The sequence below is a fragment of the Megalobrama amblycephala genome, linkage group LG22, assembly GCF_018812025.1.
Source record: "Megalobrama amblycephala isolate DHTTF-2021 linkage group LG22, ASM1881202v1, whole genome shotgun sequence".
NCBI lineage: Eukaryota > Metazoa > Chordata > Actinopteri > Cypriniformes > Xenocyprididae > Megalobrama > Megalobrama amblycephala.
In genome coordinates, this window is record NC_063065.1 from 24,699,240 (window position 1) to 24,718,346 (window position 19,107).

The following is a 19,107-nucleotide window of genomic DNA, read 5'->3' on the forward strand; positions in this document are numbered from 1 at the left end:
TGCATGCACATCTACACAGACACACATCAGTCTCGAATATTATGCAGCAAGCCATATTTTATAATTGTATAAAATAATCGAGCATAAATACGGCTGAGATGCCAAATTCAGCAGCTGGAATTAGCTGAGGTAAAGTGACGGCTCACAGACAGCAGCGGCATCTACCTGTCACTCAAGTGACCATGCCCTTAATTATGCAGAACTTTAAGGTTTAATATAATTTAAAAGAATGAGTTAGAAAAAAATTCACCCCCCTCACAGTTGTCATGAAGGGAAAATTAGCAGTATAGACCAAAACCACAATTTGAACCAACTTGTAAACATGTTTTTTTCTGCTGTAAACTTGGCCAATTTAACATGGAACTCACTGAGATTCTGCTCTCTTTTGGAGCCTGTCCCTAGCGGCCAGACGATGAATCGCCGTTTAAGTCACTTCCGTATTGGCTTCACAAGAGACTGGGGGAGGTTGCCGCTTGCAACAGATGTAACACGACACTGTCATTATTTTTATGCCAGCTAGAGGGCATATGACTTTAAAACATAAATATAGGTCGTAAAAAGGTGGTTGAGGTTGAGGTGTTTTTTTGGAGGACAGTCTCCAATTGAGGGTGCTCTTGCTTTTGTTTGATGGTGCTTAAAATACATAAAAATCAATTGACTGTTCTGGATTTTCTCAAAAATGAAACTAGTTCCAAATAAAACCAGCTCTTGAATCCCAAGCAAAAATACAATAGTGAAACGGACAATTCCCGAATGCCTCTTTTCATTACTTCGGGGAAACGTGTGGCCTTATCATTGAGGCTGTAAGTGAAGCATTTTTAAGAGCCTCTGCCTGAACAGCCATATACAAGAGCTTATAAACCTTTAGAAAACCAGTAAATGCTTTTCCTGGGAATAAACAGCCAATCGTAGGCTTTTGTGATGTTGCACTGACTAATGTTTGCTATGCTCCACACGTTCCCTTCACCCCTTTCACTATTAATTTCCAGCCTAAAATCCACTTTAAATGTAATCTCTTCTTATGTTATTCTCTGGGCCGCATTTAGCCCCTGAGAGGAGATAGTGCCCCCCAACCCCTCCCAAAGCCCCCCTCCAACGAGTATCAGTCCCAGAGCAGAGGCACATAAAGCCCATAATTAGTCGAATGCATCCGAGGGATGCGGGAGATAACGGGACATCCTTCTCTTTTTTTTAGGGAGGTGTTGGGGGATGGGTTTATAGAAAGAGAGAGGAGAGGTGTAGTGAGTGTTCTGGAGACATAAAGACAGAAAAACGAGAGCGTGATAGAGTGATGAGTCATGCAAGCACTCAAAACTGCTGTAGTAAAGTTGCTGTCAGCAGGATGAGCTTTCTGTCAGAGTTTGTCAAGGACAGAGACTGAACTCCTCAGTGACATCACAGAAATTTGACCAATAGAAATCCATCAGCATATAGCCAGTTGCTGCGTCAAAATTGACCTACTTATACTACAGCCTAAAAGTATGAACTGTTTTTGTAAAGAAAAGGTACATACTTACTGAGTGTGTCGCAGAAGAATATAGGCAAGCCTTGGGACTTTTTGCTTTATACAATATACTTCATAATTGCATCTTTAACAGATTACTTTGTTTCTAATTTACGTGCAACCTGTCACCATTTAAACTACCTTGACAATTATCTTAGTTAACATCCTTCACATTTAATTTCATTTAATCCCCTATTGGAGAGAAATATAGTAGCACATTGATCTGCCATTGGTGGGTCTTTTATGCGGAGATGTAATTTCTTAACCCTTTTTTATGTGTGTTTGTGGTCCTAATAGGTTGTTTGCAATCACGTGGTTTTGGTGACGCGCGAAATACCGGTGGAGGGCAAGCATTGAAAATTAGAATGGAAGAGATGGAGAAAAGTCCTTTCTGTGCTGGTTTAGAAAGGTATAAACAGAAAATCACAACATATGTTGGACGTGATCTTTATGTTATGAAGATGAGCGACTTTTCCACTGAATTAAAAGAATTCCTGCCATCGAGGAGATAGATATATAGACAATGTGAAGCTGCCGTCACGCCGCGTTCAGATCTAGTCTGGGTTTGTTACATCGCGCTGCCTTTCTGCTAGTGAAGTTATAGGGCAGTATTTTTGATTTTCTGTCGCGATTGTGAAAAATATCGCCATTGTAGGTCATGCTGAATCGAGAATTGCAACAGGAGCTCACATCATCATTCAGGGAAAAAACTGGACGGTGTAATACAATTGTTGCCTTTTATACATGTAAAAACACAGTAAGGGAAGCAGGTTGAGGAGGTGACGGGAAGACGCCGTATCAGATCTAATGTCACTGATTTAACCCACTCCCTGTAACTCAATAAAATAATCACATATAGCTGAGTGTTTTTGAAAGTGTTGTCTTTGCTGTTTAATCGACTTCTGTCAGCTTGTTAAACATTTATTTTTTTTGACATTTTCTACCATATGATGGCTGAAGCAGCAGCGCGTGACACTGTTCTCATGGTAACCAGATCAACATTGTGAACGGAATACTACAAAACTGAAGTGAAAACACCAAATTATCATTCAGTGGGATATAATAGCTTCTCTTCCCTGCAAACGATACCATGAAGAATGTGGATATTTAACCAAGTCAAAAACAAAAAAGGTAAGCAGGTATTAATTTCAGTATCAGCAGCCGACGCAAAACGCTATTAAAGGCGACAACTTTTAAAGTTAAAAAACGATATAAGTTATAAAAAACGGTATAAGCAATGTGTAAACGATATAAACACCTTCTGGGTTCTCGATTTTATCGATCTGACCAACCATAAACGACGCAAAACATACGAATTTTGAGTTTTTGATAGGATTCCCATATAGAAAAATCACTCCCTGCCCTCCAGACTCATTCGCGCTGCTGCTGTGACGTCATGTGCAAACAACCTATTGATTTCTTTTCCAACATACAATTGGTTGTGGGCATTATTAGCCATTAATGGGGTTAAGCTGAGTGTGCCTGGATCTGCACTTCAAATTTCCACCAGAAATATTAAACTATCCATGTGCTTTTGAGATACTCATTTCAGCATCTGATTTGGGAAACACTAATTCTAATTTCAAATGGGACAGATAGTATGCAAATCGGTATCTATCTGTCTGGCTATCCTTCCATCTGTCTGGACATGATCATATGGAGTTTTTCCACTCTTAAAGGTCATTAATTGTGACTTATTTTATGATGTTTGCCTCAAAATTAAAATAAATTTGACAATGACTTTTAAATATTATTTTTCTATTTATTTTTCTCTAGTTTTGAGTATAAAAATTCCTCACAGTTTCAACATAGACTAAACATTCTCATAAACATCCTCTTTAAGCTATTTCTTTCAAAATATATGGTTTTCAAATATATATGTAAAAACATTTATGTAAATGCTTCATGTTTCATAATTTAACATGGTACATTTACATAAGCAGTGCATGCAGAGTGGCTGATTAGTGTTAATGCAACCACATAATGCAAAATGGTAATGTGGCATTAGTGCATGACACAAAGAGATGTTTTTGAAAGGTCTTTAAAGCTTTAAAGGCCTCATGAAAAAGCTTACATTTCTAGCTTTTAGTTGAGGCCATATATAGGTTAGTGTACTTCTACGTCTTTCTCTTGTACCAAAAATATTGATGACATTCTCCTTCTCAGTGTTGTATACAAATGATGGCACCATAAAAACGTACACAGTGCTTCATTATTAACTATTTTAAGCTGAGTAGATTAAATAAAGCATAACATATAATATCAGAGAGGGGAGAATAAAATATACATTTGCAAAATTTGAGATTAATATGTTGACTGCTAAAATGATTGTGTCAGAATACACTGCTACTTTTAAATGGCCACAAATAATAGATTTAAAAAAAAAAAAAAAAGAATTTTTTTTCCCCTGCATAATGGTGTAGCTGTAGCATCTGACAGTAGGGTAGGAGACTGTGATGCAAACTAAAGGCAAGTAGATATTACAAAAAAACAAACAAACAAAAAAAACATAAGCCCTTCAATATGTCCTGCCCCAACAAAAGTATCAATGCAGAAAAGAAAGTCACGATTATCAAACCATGGAGTGGTTTCTGTCATGATCCAAACAAATCATTCCCAATTTGCATATCATTTATGGAAGCTTAATAATCAAATGATGTACTCGGCCTTCATTTCAGACAGGGCTTGAAGGACGCTGTGCTCATATGGAGTAAAACAAGTACACTTTGTGCTAAGCTGTTAACAAGAGTCATAAACCTAAACAAATGAATGCCATCTTTTTTATACCAAATGTATCTTAAAAATATGATATAAAAAAACATCATCATCCGTTTACCAGATTATTATGTTGTAAACAACTAGCTTGTTAGCTAATGTTATCAAAGTGTGGAAAAAGTCAGTTGGCCTTCTCGCACTGTATGACGTGACAGACAACTAGTTGTCCAGTTCTGTTCCGTTCACTCAGCGTGAATATTCCGAGAATGCGGTTGTGAGTCCTGAAAATAAACAGGTGTGAGTTCGGTTATAAAATGCAGTTGTCACCCCCGTAAATAACCCTACTGCATGTGAACGTAACCATATTAAGGACTCAAATACAGGACTGACAACCGTATTCTGCTGCTGTGTGAACGTGGCCCAAGTTGTTTGCGTTCTTTATTATTGTAATGTTATGTGCTTCGAGACATGAGGACATTTAACGTTCGTCTCTCATGATGCTTTGCAGACTCTGCACTAGCTGTGTGCGTTCATGTGTTTTGAAGGAGGCGTGGCTTTGGAGAGCGCTCTGAAAGGAGGGTGGGATCTTATCTATTCAAAGCTGGCTTTCTATTGCTAGCCTTTCTGAAATTGCCTTCCCTACTTTTAAGTAGACTAAATAATTGAAGTCCAGTGCATGATTGAATTGTTCACAGTAAAATCAGTAACAGGCTAGCTTGGGTGAATTTGCATTTTATGCCAAATTTATTTTTTGTGGTACCCAAATTGTAAATAAAAAAGTTGTTTATTTCTTTTAATTTTGATGATTATAACTGACAACTAAGGAAAATCCAAATTCAGTATCTCAGAAAATTAGAATATTGTGAAAAGGTTCAATATTGAAGACACCTGGTGCCACACTCTAATCAGCTAATTAACTCAAAACACCTGCAAAGGCCTTTAAATGGTCTCTCAGTCTAGTTCTGTAGGCTACACAATCATGGGGAAGACTGCTGACTTGACAGTTGTTCCAAAGACGACCATTGACACCTTGCACAAGGAAGGCAAGACACAAAAGGTCATTGCAAAAGAGGCTGGCTGTTCACAGAGCTCTGTGTTCAAGCACATTAATAGAGACGCGAAGGGAAGGAAAAGATGTGGTAGAAAAAAAGTGTATAAGCAATAGGGATAACCGCACCCTGGAGAGGAGAGTGAAACAAAACACATTCAAAAATGTGGGGGAGATTCACAAAGAGTGGACTGCAGCTGGAGTCAGTGCTTCAAGAACCACTACGCACAGACATATGCATGGGTTTCAGCTCTCGCATTCCTTGTGTCAAGCCACTCTTGAACAACAGACAGCGCCAGAAGCGTCTCGACTGGACTGCTGCTGAGTGATCCAAAGTTATGTTCTCTGATGAAAGTAAAATTTGCATTTCCTTTGGAAATCAGGGTCCCAGAGTCTGGAGGAAGAGAGGAGAGGCACACAGTCCACGTTGCTTGAGGTCCAGTATAAAGTTTCCACAGTCAGTGATGGTTTGGGGTGGCATGTCATCTGCTGGTGTTGGTCCACTGTGTTTTCTGAGGTCCAAGGTCAACGCAGCCGTATACCAGGAAGTTTTAGAGCACTTCATGCTTCCTGCTGCTGACCAACTTTATGGAGATGCAGATTTCATTTTCCAACAGGACTTGGCACCTGCACACAGTGCCAAAGCTACCAGTACCTGGTTTAAGGACCATGGTATCCCTGTTCTTAATTGGCCAGCAAACTCGCCTAACCTTAACCCCATAGAAAATCTATGGGGTATTGTGAAGAGGAAGATGCAATATGCCAGACCCAACAATGCAGAAGAGCTGAAGGCCACTATCAGAGCAACCTGGGCTCTCATAACACCTGAGCAGTGATACAGACTGATCGACTCCATGCCATGCCGCATTGCTGCAGTAATTCAGGCAAAAGGAGCCCCAACTAAGTATTGAGTGCTGTACATGCCCATACTTTTCATGTTCATACTTTTCAGTTGACCAAGATTTCTAAAAAATTAATAACTATTGGTCTTAAGTAATATTCTAATTTTCTGAGATACTGAATTTGGGATTTTCCTTAGTTGTCAGTTATAATCATCAAAATTAAAAGAAGTAAACATTTGAAATATATCAGTCTGTGTGTAATGAATGAATATAATATACAAGTTTCACTTTTTGAATGGAATTAGTGAAATAAATCAACTTTTTGATGATATTCTAATTATATGACCAGCACCTGTATGTATGTATATATATATATATATATATATATATATATATATATACAAAGAAATATATTTTTTCCTCCCATGTCATGTGTATTCCCTTTAGGTGCTCAGTAGTACACGTCATTCCCTTTCCGAATATGGTATTCGGCTTCGGGCACATCTCTAACTTACATAATTAATATATTGGGGCCAGATTTACTAAACAGGGCGCAAACCCATAAAAGCGCCGATGGGAGTGGGAAGTTCTAAGGGTGATTTACTGGCAATGCGCACATTAAAGGTTTAGTTCACCCAAAAATTAAATTTTTGTCATTAATTATTTCCCTCATGTCGTTCCAAACACGTAAGACCTTCGTTCCTCTTCGGAACACAAATTAAGATATTTTAGTTGAAATCCGAGAGGTTTTTTATCCCCCATAGAAAGCAATGTAATTACCACATTCAAGGTCCAGAAAAGTAGTAAAGACATCGTTAAAATAGTCACCGTGACTACAGTGGTTCAACTTTAATGTTATGAAGCAAACAGAATACTTTTTGTGTGTAAAAAACAAAATAATGACTTTATTCAACAATTTCTTCTCTACCCTGTCAGTCTCCTACACTGTTTATGTTGTATAGACAGTGCAGCGCTTTCAGGTTCTACGTCAGAACGCGACTCATTATTGGCGACTCATTATAATTATACTTATAATACTGACGTAGAACATGGAAGCGCTGCACTGTCTATACAGTATAAACAGTGTAGGAGACTGACAGGGTAGAGAAGAAATTGTTAAATAAAGTTGCAATTTTTGTTTTGTTTTTGTGCGCAAATGCATTCTGTTCGCTTCATAACATTAAAGTTGAACCACTGTAGTCACGTTGACTATTTTAACGATGTCTTTACTACTTCTCTGGACCTTGAATGTGGTAATTATGTTGCTTTCTATGGGGGATAAAAAACCTCTCGGATTTCATTAAATATATCTTGATTTGTGTTCCGAATATGAACAAAGTTCTTACAGGTTTGGAAAGACACAAGGGTGAGTAATTAATGACAGAAACTTCATTTTTGGGTGAACTAACCCTATAAAGAACACAGATACAGCCAGATCATTTCCAATCAGACTGATGCAATCTACCAAGAGCAGCGCAAATTAGTGTCTAGTTTAACTCCCTGAGGTCTGAAAATGCGCAGGCGCGTTTTGCAGGATTTTTTTCACATTGCAGCAAAACAGACTTAAAATACTCTGTCACTTTTTGTCATAGAGTAGTAATATATCAATTGAAACTATAGAATGTCTTCTTTTATTTGTGTACACTCAGAGTAAAAACAAAGTGCTTTTTGTAAAATAAAGCAATGCGTTTTTTTTGAACGAAGTTTTTTTGTCCTTATGAACAAATGACAAAAAAATTACACATTAAAGAAACTGTTCGTTTTAAATCTTCATCGAAAACCAAACGTTAAAGTTGGACCACTGTAGTCACGTTGCGGCCACGCCCACGGAGACTATCAGACGCAAATTTAACGATGTCTTTACTTGAAAAGTGTTTATTTGGATGTTAAAGAAATGGTTACTTCTAGAAGACTGGACCTTGAATGTGGTAAGCGCCCTCTGGCTGCAAGTATGAATTAAAAACACCATTCCTGAAATGTCCTCTTCTTCTTTAGAATAATTTTGGACTAGGTGTACAAAGAGCGCCCTCCTGGCAAGTATGATAAAAAAAATCCAACATAGTGATGACAATAAATATTACTTCTCAATATAGAAAATTCGAATCCCTCAATATTTCTCCAAATTGTGTTAAAAGCCTATATGATGCCATATAAATTGTTCAAACTTTGTCACAGAAATCATTATATTTTAAAGAATATAATAGAATACATTATTTTAAAGTAATAATATTTCACAGTTTGTTTATGAAGCTGAGACATTATTACAAGGGTTTTTTTCACAGAGTAGGCCTCATTAATGCAAGTCATTTCAGGTCATTATTATGTGATTCTTTTGTCTTCTCAGAAATGGCCCATTATTTTCATTCACGCCTCCACGCATACAGTGTTTCTTGACAAAAAGTGTCTTACAAAAACTAAACCCAATATATTGTTTTATATGAAGGAGTAGGCAGCATAATTTTTACATAATTCTGAAGCAAAGACTCTGTCTACAACCTCCAATACCCAAAAGTCTTGTGAACACAGATTTAATATACTTTTTTTGGCCATTTCAGTGACTTAAGTTTTTTGTTTTTTCAATAACCAGCATAAACATTATTCCTTCAAAAATACAAACATGTACGTACATGTTCCTCACATATTATGGTAGCCTAGTTTGTGCTGAATACAGTGTAAGACACTTTTGTCATTTATGCAATGTTTATGAACAACTGAAAAGCAGCGCACAAATTAGCATGTCAAAACTTCTCCAAGCCCCAAATAGCCTCAGACTCAGAGGGTTAAAGGGATAGTTCACCCAAAAATGAAAATTTGATGTTTATCTGCTTACCCCCAGCGCATCCAAGATGTAGGTGACTTTGTTTCTTCAGTAGAACACAAATGATGATTTTTAACTCCAACCGTTGCGGTCTGTCAGTCGTATAATGTGTGTCAGTGGTAACACCATCTATAAGAGACAAAAAAACATCCACAGACAAATCCAAATTAAACCCTGCGGCTTGTGACGACACATTGATGTCCTAAGACAAGAAACGATCGGTTTGTGCGAGAAACCGAAGAGTATTTATATAATTTTTTACCTCTAATACACCACTATGTCCAACAGCCCTCCACATCCGGTGTGTGAGATCTGAACGCACTCATTGAAAGCGCGAGACATCACTTCCGTCATCAGAACACATTTTTTGACCTCACACATTGGATTTGCAGGGCAGTTGGACATAGTGGTGTTTTAGAGGTAAAAAATGATATAAATACTCTTCGGTTTCTCGCACAAACCGATCGTTTCTTGTCTTAAGACATCAATGTGTCGTCACGAGCTGCAGGGTTTAATTTGGGTTTGTCTGTGCACGTTTTTTTGACTCTTATAGAGGAAGTTCCTATTGACACGCATTATACGACTGACAGACTGCAACGGTTGGAGTTAAAAATCATCATTTGTGTCCTACTGAAGAAAGAAAGTCACATACATCTTGGATGCCCTGGGGTAAGCAGATAAACATCAAATTTTCTTTTCTGGGTGAACTATCCTTTTAAGACTTGCTTTTTGGGCGGTAAATAATGGCACAAATACCAGTAAATTGACTAGCGTAAATCACCTTGCATAATTCATTTAAATACTCTCCTCCCATAAATTTTTGGGTCTGAAAGGGAAACTCCTTCAAATGCATATGTAATAAGGTCAGCCGCAAAAATATCCGTGTCCACGCCTTTTCAGCGCTATTTTTCAGTGTGTGTCTTTAGTAAATCCCCTAACCCCATATGCTTTATGCCAAAACTATTGTAAAAACAGTATAGTGATATTGTTCCATTCTCTTTCTATCCCAAACCTCACCTGAACATCACTCAGTTTACCCTGTCAACCTAATTTTTCCAAAAAGAGTGCATTTGTTGAGTGCTTGGCCAGAGATGTGCTGGGGGTGATATCTGTCTCCCACTGTCAGAAATGGAGCCACGGCGAGTGGGTGGCTGTCGGACCGCGGCTGTATGCAGGGGTTTCACATGCCCACGTCTCAGAGCGCGCTCAGAGTCACGCAGTGCTAATGCGTTATCCCTGTGAAGGGGCTCACGCTATGCTGAGCAGATAAAGCCCACACACTGACTCATCTGAACGAAAGAAGCTGCATTATTAGACAAAAAGAGCGAGAGGAAGGGGAGGGGGATGGATGGAGGAGGGCGCTTTGGTGGCTTTGTCATGAATATTCTAATTGGCAGTGTTATCTCTGATGATTATTAAGACCGGCCCCGGGGCCCCGTGCAGATCTAATGTAGCAGAAAGGGAACAGCCGCAGGAGACTGTTTAGTGGGGTGTGTGTGTTTTTGTCTGTTGTTCTTCAGTACATCTATTGTCTGCTGTCCATTTACAGCCCGCAGCATATGTGAAGCCATGTTTTTGTGTTTGTTTCTGGTGTAGTGGGGATTTAATATGTTTGTGAGTCTTATGAATGCAACGAATCCTTTTTGATACCGCCAAGAATGTGCTGTTTACTTAATTCTGGGGATTCAAAAGCTATAATGTGATCAGAAATAGAAGAAAGATTCCTTTAAAAAAAGATTCTAAATGATTCATGTGTACATAGTTAATTTTAGCAGCACAAAATGTTTAATCTGGTCTAATCTAGACATTTCAGATTCTTTGTGATTAACAGATTTTAATTGAATGTGGTTATGGTCATGGTTCTTCACAGCAGAAATCCAATTATTAAAATACTGGTTGATTCCCAGGGAAAATGTACTGAAGTTTGTGCTCAGAACATTACATTAGATTAGGTTCGTTTTAGGCTATACTTTAGCCATTTAGCTATTGCTGACTATATTTACTTACATAGAAGCAAATAGAAAACACTAATTACAATTCAGAATGCAAATAGCACACTCACACTCCAAACGTTCTTATCTAGTTACTTGGTAACACTTTACAATAAGGTTCATTAGTTAACTACATTAGTTAACATGAACTAATAATGACCTGCACTTATACAGCATTTATTAATCTTTGTTGATGTTAATTTCAACATTTACTAATACATTATTAAAATCTTGTTAACATTAGTTCATGCTCTGTGAACTAACATGAACAAAGAAAGAACAGCTGTATTTTCATTAACTAATGTTAACCAAGATTAGTAAATACAGTAACAAATGTATAGCTCATGGTTAGTTCATGTTAGTTAATACATTAACCAATGTTTAACTAATGAACCTTTATAGTAAAGTGTTACCAGTTGTTTGTTAGAAACATATGCTTTTTTAAAATGAAAAGAACTGCTTCAAAATTATTTTTGGGAGTAATTTACATTGTAGAGCAAACTTTTCAAGTATTGTCAAGTTCTTTACCACAGACACAGTATTTTACTCATAAATTGAAAAACTCCATTATAAAACCCCATAGGAAAATCTCAAAGGAGCCAGTGGAGAATTAGTCTTGCAGGTTTTTAAGTCATTCCTGCACCACTTTATTTAGGTTTTTATCTAAATGTCTCTTTTTTTTTTTTTTTTTTAAAGGTATAGTTTACCCAAAAATGGAAATTGTGTCTTCCTTCCCTGCTGGATTCCATGCTGGTCCAGTCTGGTTTATGCTGGTATAGTGCTGGTCTAGCTTTATCCATGTATCATATGAAAGAAATAAAGCCAAACTTGTTTGTAATAAGTGAATATGGTAATGCTGTTTTTGGAGTTGTTTAATCATCCTCTGGTGAGATATTGATTTTATTTGCAGTTGATTGTTTTGCATGCTGGTCCCAGCATGCAAAACATACCTTATGCTGTTGACCAGCAATGCTGGATTTTTCAGAAGGGTCTTTCGGAAATATAACTTATAGCATAATGTCCATGCTGCTCTTACAGTGAAATAACGACTTTTGTTTGAGTCAGGAGGCTTGGGGGTAGTGTTGGGTTACTTTGATCAACACAAACCAAGACAACACATTTTTTGTTTTTGTTTGTGACCTTGTTTGATCTCTATTCAAATTGTGTTTCCATTGCCACTTGGCTAAAAGCCAGTTCATTATCTGTCCAATAATAGGTACTTGCAGACAATTCAAAGATATCCTTAAAGGTCCCGTTGTTCATGATCCCATGTTTCAAACTTTAGTTAGTGTGTAATGTTGTTGTTAGAGTATAAATAAAATCTGTAAAATTTTAAAGCTCAAAGTTCAATGCCAAGCGAGATATTTTATTTAACAGAAGTCGCCTACATCGAACGGCCAGTTTGGACTACATCCCTCTACTTCCTTCTTTAATGACGTCACTAAAACAGTTTTTTGACTAACCTCTGCCCACAGGAATACACAAGAGTTGCGTTTGTAGAGTGTGTTTGTGCCATGTCGTCGAAGCGCTGTTATTTTCATCCCGCAGTCCAATCACCGGGTCTGATTCCGGCTCAAATTGATAGGGTAAAATTAAAGACATGTTTACAATAACACTGAGCGCGTGCATCTCCACGTTATGGTAAGAGGCGTGACTTTTCCGGGCACGGAGCGCTAAACTGCTGTCGAATCACAACACAGGAACCGCTGGCCCAATCAGAACTCGTTACGTATTTCTGAAGGAGGGACTTCATAGAACAAGGAAGTCATCAGCCCGTTTTTATGACAGTGGAAACAGCGGTATACAGATAAGTAAATTATGTGAAAAATACTGTGTTTTTTTACACGCGAAACATGAACACATGTTATATTGCAAACTATAAACACAATCAAAACTTCAAAAAACACGAAAAACGGGACCCTTAACCAGCAGTCATCCATAAAATTTGTTTTAAATAAAACTTTGTTTTTGTGTTTCTTCCACTCATCAGGAGTATCTGCCCAGCTTACAAACACTCGGCTAAGGAGGAACACTTCAGTTGGAACACCCTTCTGGATGGCCCCTGAGGTAAGACACATTGACAAGTCATTTGCAAAGCATGGGGGTGACATTGTGGACTGCAAATGTTTTTGTTGGCTTAGTTTTTCCATAAGATTTCCATATGAGACAGGGGATAAGGACTACAGCTCTGAAGTTGTTTAGAGTGTTGAAGCCAAAATTTCCATATGACTCGAGGGTAGAGGCTTACGTGCCTCAATTTGTCCTAGGTGTCAATACAATCAAAACACAAACAGAGATTTATCATTAGTGCACTTTTAGATTCCTAAACATCTACAGTGAACATTCTGGGTTCATCTCTGGACTAATCACATGGATTAAATACTGCACACACTATTATTTTTGTTTCTAATTCTGAGGTAAGACCACCTGTATTCTATTCTCAGGTTTTCTGTTTTCTCTGGTGTACTGTGCAATATTATAGATCAATAAAGAGATGTAAACGTAATGCTCTTAATGGATACATAAGCCATTTTGGTAATGCTTTATTTCACAGAGTCCTAGTTCTGCATGTTACATATAGTTATTGTAATGACTATAAATTGTGCATAATTACATAAAACTAACTCTAAACCAAACCTTGATCCTAACCTTAACCCTATAGTAAGTAGATGTGGTTAATTAGTATTCCTCAGTACTTAAATGTATAAACAAGTACACCTTAAAATAAATTTTTCATCAAATGTCATTTTATTCAGGAAAAAACATTCATTTACTTTGCTTTATTCATTTTATGTCTGTCATCACCAGTTTAGTCATTTTTTAAATTATATTTCTATTTTCTGTATTTTTATGGATGTTAATGAGATGTTAACATGCTTTTAGAGTCTGTAATATTCCTGTGTATTTTCTGTACTATTAAACATTAAAACTATGTAATTATAAGGTCTTATAGTTAACGTGCAAAAAATATTATAATCAAGAATGCTTCATTTCCCAGAATGTGTAGAATGTCTTTGAGTTTAATAATAATAAAACTTCTTTTTGTCATTCTAATTGCAATTCAAAAAAACTGATGAATTGAAAGTGGGATCCCATTCTTGAATTCTTGAATCCATCACCGTACATTTGAAAAACTACCTTTTGTTGACATATTTTTCGATTTCTGTTTTTTTAAATATGAATAAATTAAATACTGTACATTCCAATACTATAATACATTAAGTACGTATAAGTATTTAAATTGTTAAAGCCGAACTGTGTAATTTCTGGGCTCGCTAGTGACGTTTTAATATACAAATGACGAAAAAATATGCACTTCACCATTTTATTAGCATTTATTAATGTGCTCTGGTTACTGTGGTCAGCAGTCAGTGTCCGTTATAAATATTTGCAGTTCAGTAATGAATGTGTTTGTATATTTGACCAGGTCATCGCGTGTGAGCAGCAGCTCGACTCCACGTATGACGAGCGCTGTGACGTTTGGTCTCTGGGTATCACGGCCATAGAGCTGGGTGATGGAGACCCGCCCCTCGCTGAACTTCATCCAATGAGAGCTCTCTTCAAAATTCCAAGGTGACGCCCTCATTTTTGTACATTTATGACACTTTTTGATATTTGGATACAAAACAGTGCACAGGGTCACATTTGTGTCAGTGTTTGGAATAATATTTGATTTTAGCATAGAGATGGATGACACTGCTGTATATTTGGGCCTTGGAGCTGTCGGAAACCAGTACATGTTCATTCTTTTTTGAGGTTAGAGCAGCTTTAATGTACCTCAGATTCTTGAAATACATGTATCTTTGTGGATGCAAGAAAGAGACCAAGCAATTTTTCTCTCCATCGTGCGTCCACTTGTCTGAAGGTGAAATCTGATTGTTTACTGTTCTCGGGCTCAGAACTGTTATCACTAGTGTCATCTTGATGGTGCAGCACTTTTGTGTTCTAATACAACTCACACACACACACACACACACACACACACGTTTGTTTTGCTATCAAAGTGAGGATATTCCATAGGCGTAATGGTTTTTATACTGTACAAACTGTACATTCTATCACCTTACACTACCCCTACTCCTAAACCTACTCATCACCGAAAACATTCTGCATTTTTACATTTTTAATAAAACAATGTTTAGTATGTTTTTAAAGCTATTTTAAATATGAGGACTCATGAAATGTCCTCATATTTCATGTTTATGTTGTAATACCAGTGTAATACCCATGTAATTATACAAATTTGTGTCTTCATAAATCACAAACACACACACACACAAACACAGCATCCGTCCATTGAGCGCTGTGCTGTCAGAGCAGTGGTGGGGGTGATGGGGATAATCACAGAGCGGTGTGGTAATGTTTTTGACTGCACATGTACACACTGCAGGCTGTCTTTGTTGGGTCTTTCCTTCTTATATGAAAAAAGCAAACCTTACACCCCCACCTATCCAGACTGAGAACGAGCAATGCAATGTGACAAAACTGGAACGCAGCCATTATAATCTCAAATTTGTATGTTCTCAAAATATTTCACTCAAGATTTATTTTGAAATGAATATTTATATTTGGATATACACTACTGTTCAAAATATTTTTTAAAGGAATCTCTTCTTTTTTCCTTTTATTTGATCAAAAATACAATAAAAACTGTAAGTGTGAAATCATATTACTCAAAATAATTATTTAACATAATATTTTTTATGTTAATGTTAATGTCAAAGCTGAAATTTTCATTACTATAGTCATCAGTGTCACTTGATCCTTCAGAAACCATTCTAAAATGCTGATTTGCTGCTCAAGAAACATTTCTGATTATTATCAATGTTTGAAACAGTTGTGTTTTTCAGGATTCCTTGATGAATGCAGTGTTCAAAAGAATTGCATTTATTTTAAATAGAATTAAAAAAAAAATGTATTATTATTACAGGTTAGATTTATATATACATTTATTACAGGTTACATTTATATATTCATAAAAAATGTATTTGTTTATTTTAGAATTTTTATATATATATATATATATATATATATATATATATTATTTTTATTTTAGAATTTTAATATATATTAATATATAACTATATTAAAGGGGTAGTTCACCCAAAAATGAAAATTCCGTCACAATTTACTTACCCTCATGTCGTTCCAAACCCGTAAGAATTTCGTACAAATTGAGATCTTTTTGATGAAATCTGAAAGATTTCTGTCCCTCCATTGACAGTCTATGCAAGTGACACTTTGACGCTTCGAAAAGTTCATAAAGAGATCATAAAACTAATCCATGTGAACTTTAGTCCAAATATTCTAAAGAGACTCGATTGCTTTATATGATGAACAGATTGAATTTAGCCTTTTATTCACATATAAACATTCATCAAATCACACATCAGTTATGGTAAACGGAAGCTCAAGCATGAGGTTCGTTCTCGTGTTATGCACTACATTTGAGCTTCAGCAAGAACCAATGATGTTCGTTCTCGTGTGTTACACAGCACTTTTGAGCTTCTGGAAGATGTTTGTTCTCACAAGTGAAGCAAGTTCAGTTGAGCTTCTGTTTATGTTTGCTGATCAATGTTTATATGTGAATAAAAGCCTAAATTAAATTTGTTCATCATATAAAGTGATCGTGTCTCTTCAAAAAATTTGGTCCAAACCACTCACGTCATATGGATTAGTTTTGTGACTTCTTTATTAACTTTTTGAAGCGTCAAAGTGGTAGTAGCGTAGCTGTCAACTGAGGGACAGAAAGCTCTCAGATTTCATTAAAATATCTTCATTTGTGTTCCAAAGATGAACGATGTCTTACGGGTTTGGAAAGACATGAGGAATTGGGTCTTTTGGTTACTAAATCCAAAATTGATCTATATCACTCTATATGTGTCTTTTTTACATCCCCATTTTATTGCAGAACTGTCATGTTTCAGGTTTGCATTAGTCAGATTTGAACTTGTGTCTCTTGTGTTGAATGATTTTGTCTTGGGTTGAATTAGAGGAGATCTGGTATGATGGTGGCACTGCAGGGTTTGAGAGCTGGTACGTGCCCATTGAACGGCACTAGGCCAGTGGCACATGCTGATGGCATGTTAAGTGTTACATTTGTGTGACCCAGATTAGACCAGACTAAGCCTCGAGCCATGTCTGTGTTCAGCCCCCCTGCCACCAACAAAGCAAACCACGGATAGGAATACACACATTTAGCCAGTGGACACATTCTAAAAATCACTGGGTTACAAACAACCAAATTTGGGTTGTTTTCAACCCTAGGGCTGGGTAAATATAGGACAGAACACGTTGGGTTAATTTTAACCAGCAAATTGGGTTGTTTATTTAACCCAGCAATGGGTTGATTCATTTTTACTATAATACTAGCTTATTTTTGATTTTTCACAACCACTGGTTTGCATGATAATTCCTTTATTTTCGTTTATTTTATTATTCCTTTATTATATTTTATAGTATAGCATATTTTATCATTTTAAAATATATTGCCTACATTTAAGCTCGTTTAACAAATATTAGAAGTAAAAATTAAACATTTAGAAGTAATTCAAGTGTAACGCCGCTGGATCTCGTGCCAGAGATGGCTTGTGTTTGGCGGGGGAACTGCAAACTTTAGATAGCCGCCCTGCATTTCACTCGTAGCCGAAAAATGCTGCGACTGACTCCATAACATGTCCATAAATGATCAGTGTACAATTCTGAGAACATATTTTAACATCTTAAGTATTTATATTCTGTATCTTTTTTAATAAAATCATAACATTTTATGCAAAGCATCAGGCATTTCAATCACTCGAAAAGACTGATGCGACACTTGTTTTGGCGACTCACATCGCGCCCCTATGTTGCTTTGCATAAAATTAAATGATATACATAATAATAAAAATTTTTTAGATAAAATGAAAGGTACACAAACCTGTATTTTACCAAAGATATGCACCAATTTGATGGAGCTGCACTGCTCTTTCCTGCAAAGGTCGCAAAAAGCCTGCGATAAATAACTCAACCCCTTGGTTGTTACGTCTGACCTAGGATCTGGGTAAAACAGAAACTACCCAAACACTGGGTTGTTACATCTGACCCAGGAGATGGGTGACACAAAAACTGCCCAAACACTGGAAAAATAACCCAAAAAATGACCCAAAAAGCTCGACCCAAGGCTTGGGTAGAAAAAAGTAACCCAAGATTTTTTAGAGTGCAGGAGCATAAAAGCCAAAATTAACCAGAAATAAGCATCCAATCATGCACAATCTGAGTACGTCACTGATATGTGAACATGTGAAAACAGAACAAAAATGTTTTAACTGAGGATCTCTAATAAATGTTTATTAAATCAATTCAAATTTTAAGCATTTTAACATATAAAAACATTAAAGGCAGCCATTTTTTTCATCAAGAAATTAATACTTTTATCCAGCAAGGATGCATTAAGTTGATCAAAAGCAAGTGACACAACATTTATAAGCTTTCAAATAAATGCTGTTTTTGAACTTTCTTTTCCTGAAAGAATCCTGAAAAGATGTATCACAGTTTCTTGAGCAGCAAATCAGCATATTTGAAAGATTTTTGAAGGATCATGTGACACTGAAGACTGGAGTAATGATGCTGAAAATTCCGCTTTGCCATCACAGGAACAAATTAAATTGTACACATTTTAAAAAATTAAAAAATTTTTTTTTTCAATTGTAACTTCTTTCATAACCATTACATCTTACCGACCCCATTATTTGGTGCTTTTATTGGTAACATGAGTAACCAAAACAAAAAAAAACACATCCCAGCCTACGTCATTGCTGTTGTCTTTTTAATGCTGTGCTCTTAACATTGTGCATAAAATTGCAGATGGCATGTTGTTTTCATCTGTAATCTTTTTGTTTTATGCTGCTGTGTTTCCGATAAGGATGCATTTTAACAGTCCAAGCGTTTCTCCAGCCGTTTCCATTGACACCCGCTGTTTGTGTGGGGTGCAGCGTGTGATAAGCAGAGATGTATGCCCCCCCATTAGGGTAATTAATCGCTGTCAGAGGCACTGAGCGCGCTCCTGACGCGGTAGCCGTTGGACTGGAGTACACCTCCTCAACCCTGCTCTCCCTCTGTTAATAGCCCCCTTCACCAGGACACCAAATGATGGCTAATTAGCTCTATTGTTCCACAGCAGGGAACGCTTGTCAGGTCCTCCGTGACAC

At 36.8% G+C, this 19,107-nt stretch overlaps 1 protein-coding gene across 1 annotated transcript in view; it reads left to right on the forward strand.

Moving 5' to 3' along the window:
* myo3a (myosin IIIA) overlaps positions 1 to 19,107 on the forward strand; it is a 128,362-nt gene that overhangs the window by 53,767 nt on the left and 55,488 nt on the right. The window contains 2 exon segments of the mRNA XM_048174702.1: positions 12,909 to 12,985; positions 14,346 to 14,491. Of these exon segments, the coding sequence (XP_048030659.1) occupies positions 12,909 to 12,985; positions 14,346 to 14,491 (223 nt within the window).